This window comes from Notamacropus eugenii, chromosome 7 (genome assembly GCF_028372415.1).
Source record: "Notamacropus eugenii isolate mMacEug1 chromosome 7, mMacEug1.pri_v2, whole genome shotgun sequence".
NCBI lineage: Eukaryota > Metazoa > Chordata > Mammalia > Diprotodontia > Macropodidae > Notamacropus > Notamacropus eugenii.
In genome coordinates this window covers 119,812,233-119,832,901 of record NC_092878.1, presented here as the reverse complement: position 1 = coordinate 119,832,901, position 20,669 = coordinate 119,812,233, and the positions used below count along the sequence as shown (strand labels likewise).

Sequence of the window (20,669 nt, the reverse complement as noted above, 5' to 3'; positions counted from 1 at the left end):
AATTCTATAGTATTGCCAACTGAAGTTAAAAACTTATTTTTAAGGAATTTAATGCAATAAACAAATAAACATGAATTACTCAAATCAGAATCACTGTATGTATTTGTATGTGAGTATGGTTTCAGGCCTCCTTGAGAAATTTTAGATGTAATACTAATTCTCAAATACTTATTCTCCCTGATAGAAACTCCTTTCCATTAATCTGAAAGTTGATTTTAATAAATGCAATATTCTTTTAAGTTTTTACATGTCTACTCTCTCTAAACTGTTCCAGTAAATATTTTTTATTTGGCTAATCCACTATAACTAGAACTAGGTGGATTGCTCCCAGAAGGCATAGGCTCCACCCTCACCTCCCTTTAAAAGCATTATCAACTGCTAGCATGAGGTTGAAGTCATATATTACAGAGCACCTATGCACATTAAGTATTTCTTTTTTGACTTACACACTCTAATGGCATTCTCCAGTTAGGCAACTAAATAAGAATTAGGCTTTGGAGCTTTGGATGAAAACCAGAATTGACTCCTTGATTTAAAGTTAGTTTGTATACTCACTTCTTTTTTCTTCTCCTCCTTCCTTGTCTCCTTCCTTCCATCTCATTGTTCTTTTTCTTATATTTTCCCTGTCTACTTCCTTCCTTCCTTCCTTCCTTCCTTCCTTCCTTCCTTCCTTCCTTCCTTCCTTCCTTCCTTCCTTCCTTCCTTCCTTCCTTCCTTCCTTCCTTCCTTCCTTCCTTTCTTCCCCTCTGCACTAGATCTAGGTGTTTACAATATATGCGAACATTTTCCTCATTAGTTTTTATTTACTATTCCAGGAATCTCTCTGAACTCTAATTCTGGTGGAAATACTTTTCTGAAAATAAACCCAGATCATATTGGATTTTATCGTGTAAATTATGAAGCGTCAACTTGGGACACGATAACCACACGGCTTCTCCAAAACCACACGGTGAGATATAGAAGTCAATGAACCGTTTTAGCTTTGTGCGGAGAGCACGGGCACTTCTCATTCTTCGTTTAGGCGCGCGCACTTACTTTTTCTTCTTTTCCTCCCAGGAATTTTCTTCTGCTGATCGGGCAAGTTTTATTGATGATGCCTTTGCTCTGTCAAGGTAGGCTTGGTTATTTAAAAAAAACCCAAACATCTAGATGATTTAAGGTATTTCATAATAGTGATCATTTTTTCCAATGATTTCCGTGAAAGGACCTAAAAATACTATGTAGTAGTTACTCAATAAATTCCATCTATTTTAGCTTAAATCAACCAAAGCCTGATTGTAATTTATTATTTTCCCCCCAAACTCCAAATTCCTTGCCTTCTCTGAGTTCATATGACTATAATGATCTGTGCAGGTTCATTTCAAATAATTTAGAACTGGAGCAGACCTTCAAGGTCGTCTCATCTAATTCCTTCATTGCATAGATAAAAAGGTTTTTTACCTGTGGTCTACTCCAATGTCCCCACAATCTAATGAAGTAAGCATGTTATAGTAGGGTCAAAAGCCTAAAGTAAAGGATAAATACCTGCACAATGTCTTATTTGGGACTTCTCACCTCTTACCTTGGTGGGTGTGAAACACTTCACGACTGTCTATATTTTGCTTACTCTTGCATCCTGTTCTCACACTAGCAGGGCTAAGCTCCTAGCAACAGATGGCCATTGCATGCTTACATACAAATTTTCCCAGAATCCCAAGGGTAAGCCTATCAAGAGGAAATATGCTTTACCTTCCCTCCACAATACTTTTTGAGCCCCCATCAGATATATAGCATGTCCCAAAGATCTTGAAAAGATCTTAAGCTATTAAACCATAAACACGTGCTAAGACCTTTGGGATACCTTTTATCTTTCTATCCACCCAGTTACTCATAATAAAGACCCTTTTAGATCTTAAATATTACCATTCTTATAATAAGGCAAAAAAATGATAGATACAAATATATTAAAGCAAATACGTAAGTAATAAACTATATCACAACATGCGTAGAGAACTCTAGATCACTATTCCAACACTCAATAGCAATGCACCCGATAGCAATGGTGAAGAGTGGGCATATATTTATAGGAACGTGAGGAAGGAAAACTTGTGCATTTGGGGCAACTCAGCTCTAAATTCAGGCTTCAACATTACTCTCCCATTCAGAAATGTTTGTACCACATGAACTACTTCTCTTGATTGTTGCTTCTCACCGCTGTGAAAATTATCTTCCCTTTTCTATGCAAGAGAATTGTAAAGAGCATTTACAGTCTCTTTCAGTTAACTATCACCTTTAAAAGGACATATAGAAAATATTAATTCTTAACGTAGAGAGCAAGTCTACTTAAGTCAAACAACAGCCAACCTCAACAAATGACATCAGGCTGGATCTACACAACACCCCAGGCAATCCTTCACACACCCTGGATATTGTGCTGTTGTTTCATCAGAACAGAGCTCACGGCAGCACAGTTCCATTCATTAAAGCATCAAGGAAGCAGCAAAGCCCTTCTGCCTGTCCTCCTCAAGCCACAGGTTGAAGCAGAGTAATACGCCCTTATGAGAAGCTCTGCCTTTCCTCCAGCTCTAGATGGTGCTGATGAACCACAGCTGTCAAGGGAGAGCTTAGCTAATGATGCCAATTCTCTCTGTCTAATCAGAAATCACTGATCTGAAGCCATCTTTCCTCTGACTGCTTCTAATGCTACAGCTCCAATGGATCAGTTTTTCAGTCCCCTTTCTGTGTCTCCCTTTCTTTTTTGGTTCACTTTCCACTGCTTGTCTCTTTGAACTATCACTTCAGTGTTTGATGGTTTTCATGAAAACCTCCTGAGTTTCAGTGACTTACCTTGTACGTAAAAAATCATAACTTCTTACCTTTCTCCTATCAAATCAATAATCTTGTTTCAATCATATCTTGGTCTCCAAATGTTTATATGATTTCTCATTTTCTTATTTTTAATCCCTCTAGTCATAAAACATGTATATACAAATAAGGGGAGGTGCCGTTCATTCTTCCTCTTATATCCCTCCAAGGCATCCTGTCTCTTTGGTGCCCTTGAAATGATGTTTTTTTACATTGACATTTCTCTAGATTTTAATAAATAAAAGATTTCAAAAATTTCTTTACAATCTTAAACTATTTCCACATAAGTGAGGGTTCCTTCCATATGCTTAACAAAGAAATCAGCCCTCAAAATTTTTCCACAAATTTATTTCTTCTCCAAAGTTGCTCAAAATTCCATCTAAAGATGTTTCTTTATACACATATGTTAACAGTTTATATTAAAACACAATTCTTTTCCTGCTCACATTAGGTATCAAAATATTCTCTTTGAATATGTAGTGAATATTGTCACTACATAATAGTGACAATAATTTTTATCCTTTAACAATTAATCTAAATCTCTTACTTTACAGAAAAACATTTCTCAGTCCTTTTCAACATTAACTGCTCTACATGAAAAGGACCTTAAAGAAACAGTGTACCTAATACTTTCATGTGTGGTATGGAGCAACTCATATGCAGAGAGATAAAGTCCAAGGTATTATAGTTAGCTAATGACAGAACCAGAACCGTAACACAGATCTCCTGATTTCTGCTTTATTCCATGTTCTTTTTGTAATACTAACTTTGCAAGGTATTATGAATGTTTCCTACCCCACTGATTTTGAATGAAGCCTAAGAGATCCAAATCAAAAATTCATATTAAAAAATTAAGAGTGACATGTATCAGAGCTCTCATTTCAAATCCAAAACTTGCTGGTGATTAGAGCAGTCACTACACCTTAAGAAAATTTTTTTCCCCCCAAAATATCTTTTTTCCTTAGATCCAAATCCACATTCAAATGAGAACATAATCTAGAGGCTAGGATGGGTCAGGAACAAGAGTTTCTTGAGACTGTCAAAGTTCAAGGGGTAAAGAAAAGATAGGGAGCTGGAATTAAAGGCAAGAGTTTCCAGCCAGTTAGATCTGTAGGAAAATCAGATGGCATGCAACCAAGGGTGTTGACCAAATGATTGTCTGACACATCGGGCCTCCCTGAGGCTTCTGTTTAAGGCAGTGCCATGAATTTCTTGCCCCCACCTTGCTTTGACACGTTGTGGCAGTTGTGGACCAGCAGATGTTGGTGTGTTCCCTCTTGACTCCCAGGCATGCAGTTGAGACCTTTGGCAGCAATAGTACAAAAATGAGCATCTTAATAGTTTAATAAAATGGGAATGCAATGAATTTCATTCCTATTCTTATTGTGTTCAGGCAGTACTTAAGTCTTCCAACTTCCTTCATTCAATGGATGGGAGAACTGGCTCCTTGGTGGGGCAGCTAACCAACTTGAGCTACCTTAGAGATTAAGGCATTTTCTTCATCATCTATATTGTAATCTTCATTCCTTTTCATAATTAGAGGGGAACATGAGTGACCTGTTACCCCTTGGCAATTTTGTCTAGGGATATAACATCATGATGATATAACCTAACTTTAGAATTCTGAATGTGAACTGTTAGTCTCAGGACACTTCTTAGTGCAACTTGCTCAAGATTACTTCCCAAATAACATTTCCTTATGGTAACTTCCTGTCTGGTCCAAGTCTCTTCCAAAGATTTCTGGCTTATGGCTTATAGTCAATCTAGCAAATGACTTCCAAACACTTATTAAGCATGCCATATATACCAGATTCTGTGCTGGGAGTGGAGATGCTAAGACAAAAAGTGAAGTAGTTTCTGCCTTATCGAACATATTCTATTAGGGGAGGGAGCATAGACAAATAGGACTATTTTTAAAAATTTTATAGAAAATAAATACAAGGTAATTTAAGGGAGGAGGCATGGTATGGTATGGTGGGGGAAATGGATCAAGAAAGGTAGAGGTGTGGAGCTTGAACTCCAGGAAACTAGGGACTGTAAGAGGTAGAGATGAGGAATGACTTCATTCCAGTCAGAGGAGGGTCATGTGTGAGGACCAACTAGGAATAAGACACACTGATATGGTAATATGGAAGGGCCTGTGTTATGATCATAGACTTGGGAAATAATTATCCAGTTTCACTGGGCAACTAATAGTGCTGTGAATAGCGTGCCTGTCCTGGAGTCAGGAAAACTCATTTTTCTGAGTTCAAATCTAGCCTTAGACACTTCCTAGCTGTGTGACTCTGGGCAAGTCACCTAAGCTGTTTGCCTCAGTTTCCTCCTCCATAAAATGAGTTGGGAGAAAAAAATGGCAAGCTGCTCTAGTATCTCTGTCAAGAAAACCCCAAAAAGTGGTTATGGAGAGTCAGACAAGACTTAAATGACTGAACAACTTGTATATCCAGTACTGAGATAGAGTTCTATTTAGAAAAGTTCTTTTGACTGATTTAGATCCAGCAGATAGTTAATGGGAAAACTCCTCTGCATCTTTCATCCTTCAGCACATATTTTAAGCATGCAGTAAAACCTCTTCAGAACTTTCTTTGGAAAGCATCCCCTGGGTTTCCATGATAACCTTTTTGAAAGTTTGTTATCTTGGCTGTTTGAAATTACAAGATACTATAATAACCTCAGCACTTTAATTCCCATTTATAACACATTTCAGACAACTCTTTTTGCTTCAGGATGAAACTGAAGGGCCCTTGTGAATCTCTCAGTAAGTTACTATGTATAAAAAAGATGACTCAGACAACTGGAAAGACTTCCCTTCCATTTATGCAGTTTCTTGGCAGTAGTCTCATGAATGCTGAGAAGTTGGGGAGGTAAAGGGAATTCAGCAAAACTGATAAAACATAGAATCACTGAAATGTGGAACTTATAGAAACCATAGGCATTATGTAGTCTAAACCGTTCATGTTACTGATGAGGGAACAGGTTTACAGGAGTTCAGTGACTTGCTCAAGGTCATATAGAAAGTGAAAATAATAAACAGAACTAGGGTCCTCAACTGTCCTGCTTTTCAGACCAGCATCCTTTCTTCTACACTATTCTAAATTCAGAGATTAAAGATGGCGCCAGATTAAAAATGTATCCATAAGATACAATGGAAAACAATACCCTGTAATAATAACTCTGATATCTAATTCATAAAGCTGTTGTAAGCATCAAAGAGATAATGGAGGGAAAGCAAACTTTGTAAATGTTATATAAATAGTCATTATTTATTAATTCCTCCAAACTTGTCAGTCCAGTTGACCTCCAGTCTGCTGTTTAAGCTGTTCTGACGTGTGCAGTCTCCACACTACCAGTCACTCTTAACAGTTCATCAGAGACGTAAAGCTTATGAAATAGTATCTTTGATTTTATTTTTTTTTTAATAAATGTAGCCTGTGTTTCATGATACTGAACTGCTGAGCAGGCAAGTAGACCTATTTAAAGTCTACTTTGTTTCATTGGCCATAGTTTTTCTTTTTAATGTAGTATTTGAGGGAATGTAGTAATAGGGAATAGATGGGGAGTGTTTAAAAAAAACTTGTTACATATGGTAGAGTGAGATTTCTGGCTGGAGGCTCATAGGCAAAGGAGAAAGTTATTGATTTATTTTAAATTTCCAGAAGAAAGAGAATAAATTTGTTTGGGTTGCTTTGAATATGACAATGACTTGAGAACACAGTGGGCAACTAACTTGCTGGCACTGTCAGAAATTCATTTTTATCCATCCTGGTTCAAAAGAAAACAGTTTCCTCAAGAGGAGGGGGATGAGGAGCTGCCTAGAGTGAGAAAGTCCAGCCTGATGGGACCAATAACTTTGACTCCACACAGATGGGAAGGGGATATAATAGGGAAAGTAATAAGCATTGCAAATTTTATCTCATTTAACCTTCACAACAAACGTGTAAGACAGATACCATTATTTTACTCAGTTTTAGGAAAATTAGGCAGACAGAGGTTAAATGACTTGGCTGGGGTCACATAGCTAGTGTCCGAGGGAAGATTTGAACTGAGGAAGATGAGTTTTCCTTGCTCCAAGTCTAAGACTATACACTGTACCCCTCAAAAGGGTCGTGAAGAGTCAGACAAGACAGAAATGACTGAACAATTTGTATATCCAGCCTATCCCATCTCGATACTGAGACAGAGTCCTATTTAGAAAAGTTCTTCTGGCTCTGATTTAGATCCAGCAGATAGGTAATGGGAAAACTCCTCTTTATTTTTCATCCTCCAGCACATATTTTAAGCATACAGTAAAACCCCTTCAGATTTTTTTTGGGGAAGGAGTTCTGCCCTTCTATCCTTTGTAACACGTAGCTGCCTCTGAGAGAAAAGAACCACAAGGTTACCTTCTTATTCAATCTGTCAAAATAGCCTGATCCATGAGACAAATAAGGCTTATATTCACTACTACAAAATGCTGTCCCACAATTTCCTCTTACATCCAGATGTAGGTGCACCCTACCTAGGATGCAGATGTGTGAAACTTGCTTTGGAAACTTGGAGGCAGAATTGAAGGCAAATGTTGCTTTGATAGATAATGTAAATATTAAGGTCACTTTAAGTCTGAACCAGCTTTTGGATAGTAGACTGAGTAAATGGGCACAGACCATGCCCCAGTCTCATTGTTGCCTTCCTTGTTACCACAGTTAGTCATTTTCATGTTAGTAAGATTCTGCGATAGACCTGTGATCCATCAAAATATGGACCCCTCCCTGACTCTGCCACGGCTTGAAGTTTTACTATGACTTCTTAATCTTTGCGGTTTTTGAATATGTTCTTTCAGAAATTCATAATGGTGAATAAATAAAACTAGCCAGTTACTCAATAAGCATAGTCCCTGCTATTTGCCAGATACTGTACTAAGTGTTGAGAATACAAATATGAGAAAGAAAACTCAGTTAAGACAAGATAAACTATTAGCTAATTTGATTAAAAAGAAAATTAAGTTACCAGTATAAATTTTAAAGGAAAATTCATAATAAATGAAGAAGAAATAAAGCTATTATTGAAAACATTTTATCCAATTATATGCCAGTAAAATTGACATATTAAAAAAAGATGAATATTTACAAAAGTATAAAATGTTGAAATGAACAGAACACAAAATAGAGAATTTAACCTAGTTTCAGAGGAAGAAATTGAACAAGCCACAAATGAACTTTCTTTTTTTTCTTTTAAATAGTACTTTATTTTTTCCAGTTACACTTAAAGAAAATTTTTAATATTAATTTTTCAAATAAAGTTTTGAGTTCCAAATTTTCTCCTTCCCTCTCTCTTCCTCTTTTTCAAAATGGCCAACAATTTAAGAGGTTATATATGTGCAAATCATAGAATACATATTTCCATATTAGTCATGTTATATAAGAAGAAACAGAGCAAAAAGAAAAAAAGAAAGCAAAAATTAGTATGCTTCAATATGCAATGAGACAATTCAGTTCTTTCTCTGGATGTGGATAGTATTTTCCATTACAAGTCTTGGAATTGTCTTGGATCATTGTATTGCTGAGAAGAACTCAATCATAGTTGATCTTTGCACAATGTTGCTGTTACTGTATACAATATTCTTCTGGCTTTGCTCACTTCACTTTGCATCAGTTCGTGTGTTTCCAGGTTTTTCATGAAATCTGCCTGTTCATCATTTCTTATAGCACAATAGTATTCCATTATATTCGTATACCACAGCTTATTCAAATCATTTCCCAACTGATAGGCATCCACTCAATTTCCAATTCTTTGTCACCACAAAAGCAACTGCTGCAAATATTTTTGTACACATCAGTCCTTTTCCCTTTTTTATGATCTCTTTGAGATATAAGCCTAATAGTGGTATTGCAGGATCAAATAATATGCACAGTTTGATTGCCCTTTGGGCATAGTGCCAAGTTACTCTCCAGAATGGCTGAATCAGTTTATGACATCACCAACTATACATTAATGTTCCAAGTTTTCCACATCTTCTCCACTATTTATCATTTTCCTTTTCTGTCATGTTAGCTAATCTGACAGGTGTAAGAGAGTACCTCAGAATTGTTTTAATTTGCATTTCTTTAATTAAAAATGATGTATAGACTTTTTTGACTATATGACTACAGATAGCTTTGATTTCTTCATCTGAAAACTGCCTGTTTTTATCCTTTGACTACCTAAGTGAAATTTCAAAGGAAAATAAAACTTTATTAAAGATATGAATCCAAAGGATTCCTAAGTTAATTCCACAAAATATTCAAAGAAAACTAATCCCAATACTACATAAACTGTAAAAATAGCAAAAGAGATCCTATTAAGTTTTTATGACAAAGATATGTTCTTGATACACAAACCAGGGAGAATCAAAACAGAGAAAGTAAACTGTAGACTAATGTGCTGAGTGAATATGAATGCAAAAATTTTAAATAGAATATTAGCAAACAACATATAACAAAGATTATATGCTATGATCAGGCTGGATTTATACCAAAAATGCAGAGCTGGTTTAATATTAAAACTATAAACTTAAGGACATTAATGACAAAGTTTTAAAAATCATACAATTATGACAGTAGGTTCAGAAAAAGACAACACCAATGCAATACAACACCAATTTCTTTAAAAACAAAGAACACTAGAAAACATAGATACATTAACCTTACCTTAAAATAATAAATAGCATATGTCTAAAACAAAGGGGTACCATTATATATAATAGAGATAAGCTAGAATCCTTTCCAATAAAATCATGGATAAAATGAATAAATTCATTTTCACCACTTTTATTTGACGTATTACTAGAAATACTGGCTTTAGTTATAAGACAAGAAAAATAAATTGAGGGAATACATCTAGGTAAAGAAGAATCATAATGATCATTTTTATAGATGAGGTAGTATATGTGAATAGCCACAGTCAAATAAAAGTTCATTGAAACAGTTACTTCAGCAAGATTACAAGATACAAGATAAATCCACATGAATCATGAATATTTCTGTTAATACCACTAAAACCCAAGAGTAGGGGACAGAAAGGAAAATTCTCTTTAAAAAAGCTACAGAATACATAAAAAACTTGAGTTTCTGGTTAACTACCAAGATACACATTAGAACTACATTAATATAGTTATAAAACACTGTTTATAGAAATAAGGACAGATCTAAATAAATGGAGAAACATTAATTATACAAGGGCAGGATGAACTGACATAATAAAAATGGAAATACTGCTTAATCAATCAATAGCATACAGATCAAGGCACCAGAGGATTACTTTATCAAAGTAGAAAAAAAAAGAAAATGTATACAGAGACACAGAAGGTGAAGTATCCCAAGGGAAATATATATATATATGTATGTATACACATATACATATACATATATATATATTTTAAATGTCAATGAATGGTGTGTAGCTGTACCAGATCTCAAGCTATAATTCAAAGTGATAATTTTCAAAACAATGTGGTATTGTTCAAAAAATAGAAAACTCATCAAAGGTACAGATTTGGTATATAACATATATCACCAAGACCCCATCTATTGGGATAAAAAATAATGATTGAACAAAAACTATTAGGAAAATTAGACAACTATGAAAGAAATTACATGTAGACCAATACCTCACATCTTATATAAAGATAAACTCTAAATGAATGTAAGCTCTAAATGGACATGGGATAAAAGGTCACATCATAAATTAGAAAAACATGAAGTTATGGACATATGAAGACACTGACATCCGGAGAAAGAACTGTTAAATATAAATATGTATAGAATAATTTTACTTAAATACACACACATATATCTGTGTATATTTGTGTCTAATGGTAGCCATGGGGGGGCCGGTAAGAGAAAAAATTTACATGACATTTTTGTTGATTTTTTAATGGAATAGCAAATTGTGCATAGTTGATTTGCAGTTCCACATACAATCTTTTTTTTTATTGTATTATATTATGGAAATGCTTGTTTTATTTGACAAATTAAAAAGAAAAGAAAAAAACAGAAAAAATACCTATCAGGTCTGTGGACAGGAGAAAAATCCATGACCAAACAAGGGATAGAGAGGCTCACAGAAGAGAAAATGCATAATTTTAATTAATAGAAAAAGTTTTGGACTTAAAATAAGGAGAGGCATGGGATCAAATCCCTCCTTTGACACTTACTAGCTGTACAAATATTGGCAAGTCCTTTAATTCTCTGGGACTCAGTTTCTTCACTTGTAAAATGAGGACATTAATACCTCTAGGATCATGGTATGGTGGAAACAAGATTGGGTGTGGAGTTAGAGGAGCTTTATTCATATTCTTCCAGTATGACCTCCATGAATCAATCACCAACCAATAAGCATACATTAAGTATATGCCAGCTTGGCACTAGGACTTAATGTTCCTGGGGCCTCTGTTTCCTCCCCTGTAAAGTAAGACACTAACACTAGATGGCTTTTTAAACTCTTTCTAGCTCTACACCTATGACCATGTGAGCTAACACTTTGGGACACTTTATAAATCTTAAAGCTCTTGTTACAATGTCAATTATTATTATTAAAATGCTGTTTTAGCTCGAGAGAGTTATATGTCATGGCTAGAAAACAAGATCGTTGATGCTATTAGTATAACCAAAGGTAAATCAAGATCAAATAGCCCCCAGTGACCCAATCTATGAATTTTCCCAATTGCCTCTTTATCTTATTATTTGCTTTACCTAGTGTCTTTAAAGTAGTCTCCTTCCTACAAGCTGGTTCTGTTTGACCATGATAAGGAGCAACCATAACAAAAATACCAGCTGCTGTGTTTGAATTGGCATCCTAAAGTCATGTGGGTCACCTGCTAACTGAGCAGTCAGTGTACAGATAAAGACTGGGGAGTGCTACCTACAGGAGGGAGCTTGTCCCAGTTTATATTGAATTGAGGATTTTTCTTCATTAAAGTCTTCTATAATTATAATTATAATTATAACTATATATAATTATAAGTATAATTTGAAAAATCCAATTCAGAAAATTACCTGTTAAAATATAGGCTCTCTAAATGAGTACATTTTATTCTTATGTACATTTAGTCTTAGAGCATCCCTTCCAAGAAATATTCAGCTTCAGTATCATTTACCTTTCATATGGAAATGAATTAAATTCAAAATTCCTGCGTTGCAAAATTTGTTCGCCAAAAATTAGGTTCTGTTGCTAGATATTTGTTGTTGACTTTAGAATCTAAAGTGGATATTTGACATCTATTCTATGAATCTGATCAATCAGCAGATGGATTGGCTATCGAAAGTCATAGAATTAGAGAATTAGGTTTCAGATGTCCATTTCAAGTAGCATATTGATTTCACTGGCATTACCTGTAAAGTGGATCCTCAGTTATATAATCAATAAGTCATTTTCTTTTTTAAAATAAATTGTATAGATGACTTTTGTTCTCAAGTGAATTTTTCCCTGTGTCCCTCTGTGTCCCTTTTCTAATTAATCAGTTTTAAAAAAAAAAGAGCAAGCACACACAAGAAAATCAGCAAAACTTATCAATATATAAAAAATCTGAAAATATGTGGAATGCTCCAAGCCCATACACTTCCTATCTCTGCAAAGAGGGAGAAGGTATATTCTCACACCTTTTCTTTGTAGCCATGCTAATTCTTTGTAATTTCCAACGTTTGTTTTTCGTTGTTTCCTAGCTCTTGTTCTTTCCATTTGCCTTGCTGTGGGTATTGTGTATATTGTTCTCTTGGCTCTGTTACTTCACTTTGGATTAGTTCATTTGTTTCCATGTTCTCTGTATTCATCATATTCTTAATGTCTTGTAGCACAGTAATATTGTGTTCCATTTGCATTCTTCCATTTGTTTAGTCATTCCCTAATTGATGAACATTTGCTTTGTTTCCAACTCTTTATTATCACAAAAAAGTGTTGCTATAAATATTATGATACATATAAGGACTTTCTTCTTAATAACATTCTTAGGGCATATGTTCAGTCCACCAAACATTTTCAGGTCTTAAGTGGTTTAGTCACTAAAATGACTCAGTAGATTTCAAGTGATACACCTTCAAGTTCACACATATATATTACATGTATACTTATATTTTTAAAAATTTTTGAAAGTATATTTCATTTTCATCTAGAATTCTTTGAAAAATTGTCTAAAATTTAGATTGTTCCTGGTTGAAGAGGAGGAGGGGAGAACGAAGAAACATCCAAAAAAATTTTTCAGTCATTTACCAGGGACAATCATTATTGTTTCCCAAGGTTCCATATTCTGGAAGTACCTAAACAATATCCAGAGGAAATTTTTGTTTTAAATCCAAGAAGATCATTGGGAAATGTACAGATAGAGCAAATTTCCATAGGAGAAAGCTTAAGAAAGATAAGTTGGCAGAATAGTGTAAGTGGTTTTCCATTCAATATTTATTGAACACATAGAAAACAAAGGACTTGAAGTCATTAATGTTTCCCCTTTAAAAAAATACAAATGAAAGCTATTTCAATAAACTATTTTTATGGCAGATTCATTGTCACTATAGCAGCAATGTTATGTCTAATTCTGAACATATTTTAATTTTTATGTTCTTCGGTGCTAAACATACAACATGGTGATTTCTGTTTATTTGTCTTTAATTTTGGCTCTAGGGTCTTTTAAAATGCATATACTGCTGTTACTGTCTTGTTCCTTATTGCTGACTCCATGATCAGGCTAATGGATCATTGCTAACATAAAAGCTCTTGACAGGTTCCCAACCTGCTAGGCAGAAGGTTTCCAAATGTTCTCAATTAGTACATTTTTCTAAACAATTTCATGGAAACATTATTGATGAAAAAGAAGCCTAATGGGTGTTGAATGGTATGTTGCTTTCCATTAGTGCTTTCAGACAAAAGAGAACTGAAATTTGAATTAAGTATTGAATTTCCTTTCTTAGGGCCCATCTCCTGCATTATAGTGTCGCTCTGAACCTGACTTTGTATCTGAAAAATGAAGGTGATTACTTAACATGGCAGAGAGTTGTATCAGCACTATCTTATATAACCAGTATGCTTGAAGATGACACAGAATTGTATCCTCTGCTTAAGGTAATGCTGATAATATAATTGGGGAAATAATATAACTATTGGTGGAGTAAGCTGTCAGTGACAGAACAGAAGCCCACATCTCCACTGCTAAAATGAAGTGGAGATGAACGTGTAATAAGAATAACTCTTGTAAACAAACTATTTCTTTTCTAGTTATGACCTGCAGAAAAAACTTGCAGATTAGCAGTTATGATATCAGAAGGAGGATTCATTAAGGAAAAGAAACAGCAGCAACTATATAGTCTGTTAAGGCAAATTCTAGGAACTTAAGGTCTCATAGTAAGGATTAAGTAGTTAGTAATATTGAGATGTTCCTAGTCTCAGTTTCCTCTTCTTAAGAAATGGTAATAATGATAGCATGGTAATTTTAAGGATGAAATAAGGTAATAAAGGTAAAGCAATTTGAAAACCTTAAAGTGTGTGCCTTAAAAAAAGGAAGAAAACCATAATGTATCCATTGAATGGGCTTATTGATATTCAAGCACAATTTCACAAAGATTCTATCAGTATCAAAATCTAACGATCATCTGTCTTTAGTTATTCTCACGATTACCCATTTCACTCTAATAATGAATGATGTCTTAAGAGATGTATCTTCAATTGTTGTCTTACACCAAGAAGAATTCCATTATGAATGTAGCAGTTTTCTCATGAGGAATATAATGTGTATAGACCAATTGCATCGGTGGTTACATCATATTTATATGGGCCAAACTAGGTGCTAACTATTATTCCCATTTTTAAAAAAGAGGAAATTATAACCAGGAACATCACAATACACCTAAATATGAGGAACAGGATAATATACAGAGAGGAACATTGATGTACCCACTATATAACAAGAGGTTAGTGGCAAAACAAGGCTGGGTCAAGATGGATCCAAATTTATAGTGTTAATGATGCCAGATCTATTCTCTAAGCAAAAGTTTGGGATCTCAGAGGTTAACAGAAAAGAGTCTTAGTTCAGTGGTATTCACTAGATCCTCTGATTTCTGTAGGCTATTCATGAAATGAGTGAGACTTGACCAAACAGTGAAGGATACTCATTTTTTAATGGTTCTTTCATTTTAGGAATACTTCCGCAGTCAGGTGAAGCCTCTGGCAGATGATCTGAGCTGGAAAGATGAAGGAGGACATATTAAAAAGTTATTCATTATTTATCTTTTAATGACATGAACATTTGCTGATTTAATTTTTTGTAAACTAGTTACAACAGTTAAACAATGACGTTTGGTTTTTTCTCTTCTTTTCAAAGGTTACTTCGTGCCTCTGTTCTAGGGTTAGCATGCCAAATGGGAGATACAGATGCACTCAACAATGCTACTGATTTATTTAAGAAGTGGCAAGAAGGACAGAGGTGACTATTTATAATGTTTAATTTGCCTTATCTGTTGCTTCATTTTACATGAATAAATCACCTACTGCATCCAATGGATGTATTGTGCATTGGAGTAGATAAAAAGACATAGTTAATGACCTTAAGAAGCAGCTGACATGTTTGCACAGTGGTAAAGATTATGGAGCTGGGAGCCAGAAAGACTTGAGTTCAAATCTGGCCTCAGACACTTACTAGGTATGTCTGGGAGGGTATTACTGGGAAGTGATATGCTAAATGGAGGTAATAACAGCGCCTTCCTCCCAGGGTTGTTGTAAGGATCAAATAAGGGAATAATCACAAAGTGCTTATTATAGTTCCTGGCACCTAGTAGGAGCTACATAAATGTTAGCTATTATTATTACAGTCTAATGGGGGAGATGAAGCATGTGCAAGAATAAATGTAGTGCAAATCAATTAATTTATCAAGCAATAAGAATTTATTAAGCCCCTGTTATAACTAAGCACCATGATAGATAGACACAGAGTATACAGAGAAAAAACTGAAATAACTATTGTTTTTGAGGACTTTGGAATCTGTAAGTTGGAATACAATTGCAGAAAAATATAGATTAGGGAAAAATCATTTTTATCTGTGGAAATCAAAGAGGGCTTCATGGAAGGGGTGCTGTCTGAGCTGGGCCTTAAGGGAGAGGTAGAGCACAGGAGATGCTGAGAGAGACTACCTCAGGCATAGGGAACAGAATGAGCAAAGGCATGGGCGTGGGAGATGGCAGGATAAGAACTGATAGAGAAGGTAGTGATCAGTCCAGTTTGGCCAAAACAAGGTATACAAAGAAGACTTGAGGTGAATCTGGGGAGCCTAAAGTGTCAGACTAAGGAGCCTGGTGTTTATTTAGTGAGCAGTGGTAAGTCATTGATGATTTGGTGAGGAAGATGGGTCTTCAATGGTGGAAGTGGAATGAAAAGAGAAGAACTAGAAGTGGGAAGAATTGTTATGAGGCTACTATGGTAAAAATGGTAAATTGGAAGCTGGGATTAAATGGCTTGCCCAGGGTCACACAAGTAATAAATGTCTGAGGTAGGATTTGAGTTTAGATTCCCTGAATCCCAGCCCAGCACTCTATGTAGTGCATCCATTGACTAATAGATAGATAGATGTGCTAAAAGAGAGGAAAGAGCCAGAGATGTTGCTGAGGTTATAAGCATGAATAACTAGAATGGGTATGATGACATTTATATGGTGCTTACTATACCTCAGGGTTTGTATTCATGCTTTACAAATATCTCATATGATGCTCTCTCTGGGAGGTAAGTACTACTATCATCTTCATTTTACAGTTGAGAAAACTGAGGCAATCAGAAGTACTTGTTCAGGATCACATCCCAGTAAGTGTATGAAACCCAATTTGAACTTGGGTCTTCTTGAGTCCAGGTCCAGCTCTCTATACACTGTGCCACCTAACTGCCTTTAGAAAGAAGTCAGTTTTTAAAAAAGGTTAAAAAAATAGCACTCTTCATGGAATAAAATGAACTCATTCATTTTACAAATGTTGAGTATAAGGTGTGTATTAACAGACCATCCAAGTGGAAATTTCCAATACATCACTGGAAATGGTAGGCTGCCATTCAAGAAAGAGCTCACGACTAGAGAAGTAGATTGGAGAGTCATTTTTATTGGGATGACAGTCATGAAATTGAATGAGATGATCAAAGGGAAAGGTGAAAAGGCACAGAGAAAGAGAAAGAAAGAGACAGAGAGAGCAGACACTTTGGAAACAGCTATGATTAAAAAATGAGAGAAACCAGTGAAGGAGACTTTGTAAGAGTAGTTAGAGATTTTAGGAGGAGAACCAAGAGAATGCAATGAAGTCTTATGATGAAGAAAAAACCCAACCAAACAAAAAGAAACTGTACAAATGAAATACTGTGTCTCTTCTAGTCAGCCTGTGAATCTCCGACTTCTGGTGTATCGATATGGAATGCAGAACTCAGGTGACGAAGCCTCATGGAACCACATGTTCTCAGAGTACCAGAGAACCACTCTAGCTCAAGAAAAAGAAAAATTACTTTATGGATTAGCATCTGTGAACAATGTTGATCTTTTATCAAGGTTATTTATGACTCTTTCTTAATTTCCTAAAAGGATTATTTCTTTCTTAATTAAGATATATACTTAATTTTTTTTTACTGGAAACATATGATTTACGTGTTATATTTTCCACAGAAACCAAATAATACTATGTAGCTAGTATCAACAGGACATGGATAATTTAATGACTTTCCCAGTGGTGGTGGGGGGAAATGTCCCATTCTGTCCACATTCTCTTGCCGGCATTTCCTCCCACCCACCCTGCCTTGTGACCAACATGCATTCCTGAGATGGTTAGCTAGGATCATTGGGGTTATAGTCTGTGACCATGAAAGAGAGTAAATTTAATTGGTTCTTGGGGATACTCAGTTCAAGACATTGGACTCATTTTTACTCCCACAGACAAATGAGCTAAACAATGTTGCATTAGCATATTATTAAGTGCAATCCAGAAATAAATCAAATGCATTTAACTGTAAATCTGCATGAGATAATATGAATATTCCTTTCATTCCTTCTCCAGAAAATATTGGCTTCATAGCTGGTTTTTTTATAGAATCCTGTCCAATTGATGAGGGCAGGAAAACATGAGTAGGTGTTGTTAAAAGCCATTTCCAAACAAACAAAAACTCCTGACAATGTGCATTGAGCTCCAAGGTTCATATCTTATAAACAAAGTATAATTTATTGTTTATTTCATGTCTCTGAATAACCTCAAAAAGGAATTCTCAAAGCTTTTGATAGCTTAATTTTTGGGGTTTTTTTTAGAATCATTGATTGACTTTTTATAGTAGTATAAGAGACAAAAGAATTAAACATGTTTTTCATTATTTGTCCCATCCAATTAATTATGTTACTTGGTGCCCCAATAATTGGATTGCTGGTATATTACTGGGTTTAATTAAATAATTTAAATAAATATTTTAAATAATTTAAATAAAGGTGAACCTTAAAAGTTCCTTTTGTGCTGTTTTTGCTTTTGACTTCTCTTAGGTATCTGGACCTTCTCAAGAACACCAGCCTTATTAAATCCCAAGATGTGTTTACTATTATACGATATATTTCATATAATACCTATGGCAAGTACATGGCCTGGGACTGGATACGACTCAACTGGGAATATTTAATCGACAGGTGTGTTGTTTCTTTTTTTTAATTTTGTTTTCTTTGCTTATGATTACCTAGGGACATTTTATTCCTGAGGTAACTATATCTAGTTTCAATAATTGCCATTAGTTCAAGGGGTAGTGATCAAGGAAAATGCAATTTTCCATTAAAGGAAAAAGACAAGGCGACTTCATGTCACCTCTTTTTGAAAGAATTACTTCTAAAAGATTGGTGGCAAATTTTAGTCTGAAAGGACAATGATGCCTGTTGTGATTAAGTATGAGTACATATAAACATATACATAATTGTTTATAATACGTAATAACATGTGTCCTTATCCATTGGGATGTTTGAATTCCTAGAATTAACTTCAAAATGCAATGAAAATATTGGGGTGATAAAGTCCTAATTTTGGAGTGATAATATTGGGGTGATAAGGTTCTAATTTTGGGGGGGATGTTGTTCAGCCATTTCAGTTGTGTCCAATTCTTTAGATCTCATTTGGGATTTTCTTGGCAAAGATACTGGAGTGGCTTTCCAGTTCCTTCTCTAGCTCATTTTGCAAATGAGGAAACCGAGGCAAACAGTTAAGTGATTTGCCCAGGTTACACAGCTAGTAAATGTCAGAGTGCCATACTGAGATCAGGTCTTGACTCAGGATTTGACTCCAGGCTTGGTGGTCCATCCACTAAAAACACCTAACTACCCTAGGTTTCAAATTAGAAGGGACCTTAGAGGTCACTAAGTCAATGCCTTCATTTTACAGATGAGGAAACTGAGAGCCAGAGAAATTAAGTGTTTGCTGCTGTTTGAAGGAATTAAACAAGATGATACTTGTAAAGTACTTAACACAGTGCCTGGCATACAATAGGCACTTAATAAGTGTTTGATACTTCTCCCTTCCTTTGCCAAGGATCACAAAGCTAGTAAGTATCTGAGGCAGACTTTGAACCTAGATCTTCCAAACCCCAGTTCTAGTGCTCTCTTCACTACACCAGGCTATTCAAATCTCAGGTCTGTAATTCACTCCTTATGTAAATGGACCTCAGGTTCCTCATCTCTGAAATAAGGTGTAAAACCAGGCAGCAACTACAGTGCTTTGCAATTCTACATCTGCGATCTCTGATCTCCCTGGGACTCATTTGTAAAGTAATGGGTTGGACTAGAGAGCAGCAAGAGTCTTTTTCAATTCTATCCATGATTCAAGTGGTCCTATGACTAATCTCTCTGAACTTCAGTTTCCTCAGATGTAAAATGATCAATTGGACTAAATGGCTTCTAAGATCCTTTCCAGATCTAAATGCTAATTTCATGGTATTGGCACTCAATCTTTTCCTTTACTAATATGAGCCACATCTCTCTGTACTCCATTTTGACCTAATAATAGAAGCAGTAGTAGCAGCAGCAGTAGTAGTAGCGGCAGCAGTAGTAACAGTAGCAGTCGAAGCGGTAGTAGCCATAGTAGTAATAGTAGTAGTAGCAGTAATAGCAGTAGTAGTTGCAGTAGTAGTAATATTCTTTTGACCTCATAATTATTTTCTGTTTGGACAGTACATGACAAACGAGTTGTGTATCCTATTCTATAACACTTTTTATAAAGAAGGAAACATTGAAGCAGAAAGGCTTAGTAAGAAAGAAAAAAGAAAGGCTTTTTTTAGCCTTCCTTTCTTTTACTTCTCCTACATGTAGAAGAACCATTCCCTTACCCTTGAGCTAAGACTTTTATAATTTTAGGCTTATTCAACAAAAGCATAGAAGTTGGTTATGAGTATCAATATCTATCTATCTATCTGTCTGTCTGTCTGTCTGTCTGTCTATCTACCTATCTATATATCTGTCTTGTCTATTTGTCTGTCTCTCTGTCTATCTGTCTTTCTGTCTGTGTATCTTTATCTATCTATCTATCTATCTATCTATCTATCTATCTATCTGTCTGTCTGTCTGTCTATCTACCTATCTATATATCTGTCTTGTCTATTTGTCTGTCTGTCTGTCTATCTGTCTTTCTGTCTGTGTATCTTTATCTATCTATCTATCTATCTATCTATCTATCTATCTATCTATCTGTCTGTCTGTCTATCTCCATCTATTTGTCTGTCTATTTTGTCTGTATGTCTATCTCCATCTGTCTGTCTGTCTATCTGCCTTTCTGTATATCTATCTCCATCTGTCTTTCTGTCTATCTATCTGTCTGTCTGTCTGTCTATCTACCTATCTATATAT

The 20,669-nt window shown here is 35.2% G+C and overlaps 1 protein-coding gene across 1 annotated transcript in view; it reads left to right on the top strand.

Annotated features, from left to right (window-relative positions):
- The window catches only part of ENPEP (glutamyl aminopeptidase), a 117,488-nt gene that overhangs the window by 89,631 nt on the left and 7,188 nt on the right, over window positions 1-20,669 (top strand). Inside the window, exons 12-18 of the mRNA XM_072624419.1 lie at window positions 816-949; window positions 1,057-1,112; window positions 13,761-13,911; window positions 14,983-15,056; window positions 15,167-15,268; window positions 17,190-17,360; window positions 18,333-18,473. Of these exons, the coding sequence (XP_072480520.1) occupies window positions 816-949; window positions 1,057-1,112; window positions 13,761-13,911; window positions 14,983-15,056; window positions 15,167-15,268; window positions 17,190-17,360; window positions 18,333-18,473 (829 nt within the window). The remainder of the gene's footprint in view (window positions 1-815; window positions 950-1,056; window positions 1,113-13,760; window positions 13,912-14,982; window positions 15,057-15,166; window positions 15,269-17,189; window positions 17,361-18,332; window positions 18,474-20,669) is intronic.